Raw genomic sequence first — 3,481 nt, 5'->3', positions numbered from 1 at the left:
ATTGCTTACCATTTTTGTTGCACCGCTAATGTTAGTTTGTGCTGTGAGAGGCTATAAGATAGCGGAGGCGAGTGTGAACCAAGTGAAAATGGGAAATGTGGGAGCCTTTACTCCATGCCATCACCCACATTTCAGAAGTGAATTTCTAATTAACTTCTCTGCAGAAACTATGTTCTAGAAAACAACTTGTGCTTGTCACCCCAAGTTCTGGTCTTCCATCAGAGGCCTGGGAACTTGAGGCTCCTCAACAGATGTCTGAGGTCTTTCTATGGATCTGCTGTAGCCACTTCTGCAGTTTAGGGGTTACTGCCCCCAGCACTCCACTTACCATCTCCACTTTGCAAGCATTCTGCCACAGGATCTTTACACTCTCATTCTCTACCAATTTTTACACAAAACTTTGTTTCTTCAAATGTGTGAATTGTCACAAAAGGGGTATAAAAGTTATTTTTATTAAAACATATTCCACATACCACAGCAAAGAACCTTCTCAGTTTTGTGACTTTTCATGTGGAAAATTAATGTAAAAGATGCAAAAAAAAATAAAAATAAAAAAATAAAAAATACTAATATGTTTTACAGAAATGATACCTTTCATGTTCATGTGGAAGGCCAAACCAGATACATCACAGAAGGTTTTGGGCATATTTTACGGAAAACAGTCTTCGTACCTTTGTGAGTTTTCATGTGATTTTTCAAATTATAACTTCGAATATAAAATTTTCCACATATTTCACAGAAATGTGAGCTCTCATCTGAAGGAGGATCCAGCTGGACAGTCACATAGTCACTGTCTGCGATCTGAGCGTTGTCTTCTAAATCTGGGCTCTCACTTGGTTCCGAGTTGGAGTTTAAGCTTTCCTGATAATGCTCAGTGCCTATAAACCCATCAGTCTTCTGGTGCCCATCCAGCCGTTTTCCTTCCTCAATAATGTTGACTTCCTCCCACTCCTCTTTGATCTGTGGAAGCTCTGGTTCCTCCTCACCATCCAAACAAGAGCTCCTCTCCTGCTTCCAGAGAAGCAGCTCAGCTTCAGTCTTCTCCTTACAAATGTTGTTCTCCGAGAGATCTGCAGGAACAAAGATTCAGGAGTAAACTTTAGAACATCTGAAACATGAGATGTTGTTACTTTGTTCCCTAACAGACATTAAAATAGATCAATGTAATAATATAATCACAGAATTCACAGATATCCTCTACAGTTTTGTTTCATAACAGCTGCTCTAACATTAATTCATACAAAACCATAGACTGTAAAAATAATGGACTGAGCGAGCAATGAGGTCCCCCATTGGAAATGCATTACTTCCTCTCCTCGCGAAAGTAGGCCGCCGCTTTCACCGTCAATTCCTGAAACGGATACCACCATTTGCAAACAATCTTCAGCGATTGGTCTGAGTCATAGCTGAGTCATCGAATCTACAGGAAGTACTGTCGCCAAACAGGAGTGAGTTTATTGCAACCGTCTGCCTCTTTCCACGCCTCGACCACGAGACCGCGGATGTAAACACCTTCTACTTTAATAACGGCGGCTCGGGAGAATTATACAAGTCATTGTTCAAGTCTTTGAGGGAGAACCATCCCAACATTTGACTCTGTCAGCGGTCCTTTTGGATTTACTTACATTTATTCCTTTTTGTCGAGATAAAAGGAGCATTTGGGTGACGCCGCTGGAGAACTGCGCGTGTCCCTCTCGCGCGCGCCGCAGCTTGTCAGTTCTCATGCGCGGCCAGGTTAGAGTCTGATCAGATGCACGTGAGAAGCGCGTTCAGCGGTATTTAAAATAAATAACCATCCTAACAAGTGAACAGCTGGATCTTTTTTCTGTTTGAAAACACGACCAGGTTTCAAGTTTGTCTCGTGCTCCTCAGACGGCTGCGTGTAATTCAGGCTGAAGCTGGAAAAGTGCACCGAAGATGTGATTTTATGCGCGTATACGCAACTTATAATTTATAAGCTACAATCAAAACGGTGAAATAAAGAAAAACGAACGTTAAACAAAGAAAAAAGTCCAAAGCACATAACCTCAGAGTGAAATCTATTTCTACAGAGTAAATCCTCATCTAAAAATGTCGACAGCATGCTCCTCTTGTTGTTTTAAACTGCTGCATCGGTACATTCCATTGAGGAAAACAACAGTAGAACAATGGTTGGTACATTGTTCAATTGTAAAATAGGTGTTAAAAGGTCTTCATGGACCCATTCATGAAGTCTGCTCCCATTGGCTACCCGCCATGTCACTCAAACCCCCCACAGACGTTCGACGTCAGACCCACAAACGGTTATTGAGCCATCTAAATGGTCAATTTATAACTTTAATAACTTGTGATAATGGAAAAAAATCTTTAGAAAAAAATTAGGATTAGAAAAAAGAAGTTAATCAGAAAGCAGCAGAGGAAGAATGATTATTCTGACATATAAAATGACTGAGAAATAACTGTCTGTTTCTCAATGTAAGTCAATGGGACTTTGGCCTTTTTGCAACCCAGTGGTACTTCCTATATGGAACACGGAAGTAGGGGGGCTTGCTCAGTCCAGTTATTTTATATACAGTCTATGTACAAAACAGTCACATGGAAAAGAAACGGCATCGCCTTTGAAGAAGATTTTTTTTGTTTGTTCGTTTGCTGTTGATATTCAGCAGAGGATGAAACTCACCTTCAAACTGTGTTACAAAAATTCCATTACACTCAGATGTGATCTCCTGCTTCAGAACCAGCTGCTCTTCCTTCAGGCTACAGCAGAGTTCCTCTTGTTCTTTGATTTGTTGGGGCTCCGGCTGCTCTTTAACCTTATTCTTGAAGACACACATTAGTGAAGCATCTGTGGAAAAAACAACAACAATAAACCAAGTTATATAAATCATTATTTTAAAAAGATGCAACTGAAAAAATTAAAAAAAGATCCATCTGTCCATTTTCATAACCCGCTGAATCCCTTATGTTGGAAAAAGGTGGGTACACTCTAAACAGATGGGCAGTCTTTGCAGAGGCACCAACTCCCATGCACACCTAGGAATAAACCCAGTGAGATGCCAGTAAACCTAAGAAGCATGTCTTTGGACTGCAGAATGAAGCTGGAGTGCCCAGATAAAGCCATGCATGCACGCACGGGGAGAACAAATAAACACAAGCATTCTGATCAAGTCATCCCTAATAATAACGGATACTTTCTTTTCTAGAGTTTAGTTAAAACTACTTTCGCATGGTATCAAAGAGTGCTTCTCTGGAAGGGCATTTTTCTAGGAATCCTGAAGTAGAGTGCATTATGTTAACAACAGACCTAAATATCCTGAATACAGGTGACTCAGAAACATGGAATCTATAACCAAGGTTCTGAGCACTTAGGCCTCGTCTCCATCTCATCAGCGTATAAGGAGCATAAGGAGCTAAAACTCGGTCAGACCTCAGCCACCAGAGTAGTTAATGTGCTGATTCACAAACTAAAACAAATAATGTAGAAGCAAGACGTTTCGTAGAC

At 40.7% G+C, this 3,481-nt stretch overlaps 1 protein-coding gene across 1 annotated transcript; it reads right to left on the bottom strand.

The window, feature by feature from the left end:
- Window positions 1–436: 436 nt before the first annotated feature.
- Window positions 437–3,022, bottom strand: LOC112141672. The gene is made up of 2 exons (XM_024264807.2): window positions 2,660–3,022; window positions 437–1,070 (listed from the first exon to the last, which is right to left on the bottom strand). Exons 1-2 carry the CDS (start codon window positions 2,865–2,867, stop codon window positions 601–603), a joined length of 678 nt encoding a protein of 225 aa, XP_024120575.2. The 5' UTR covers window positions 2,868–3,022; the 3' UTR covers window positions 437–600.
- Window positions 3,023–3,481: the final 459 nt, after the last annotated feature.

This window comes from Oryzias melastigma, unplaced genomic scaffold (assembly GCF_002922805.2).
Source record: "Oryzias melastigma strain HK-1 unplaced genomic scaffold, ASM292280v2 sc02470, whole genome shotgun sequence".
NCBI lineage: Eukaryota > Metazoa > Chordata > Actinopteri > Beloniformes > Adrianichthyidae > Oryzias > Oryzias melastigma.
Note: the sequence above shows the minus strand (reverse complement) of the source record. Positions and strands in the feature narration are given on the sequence as shown.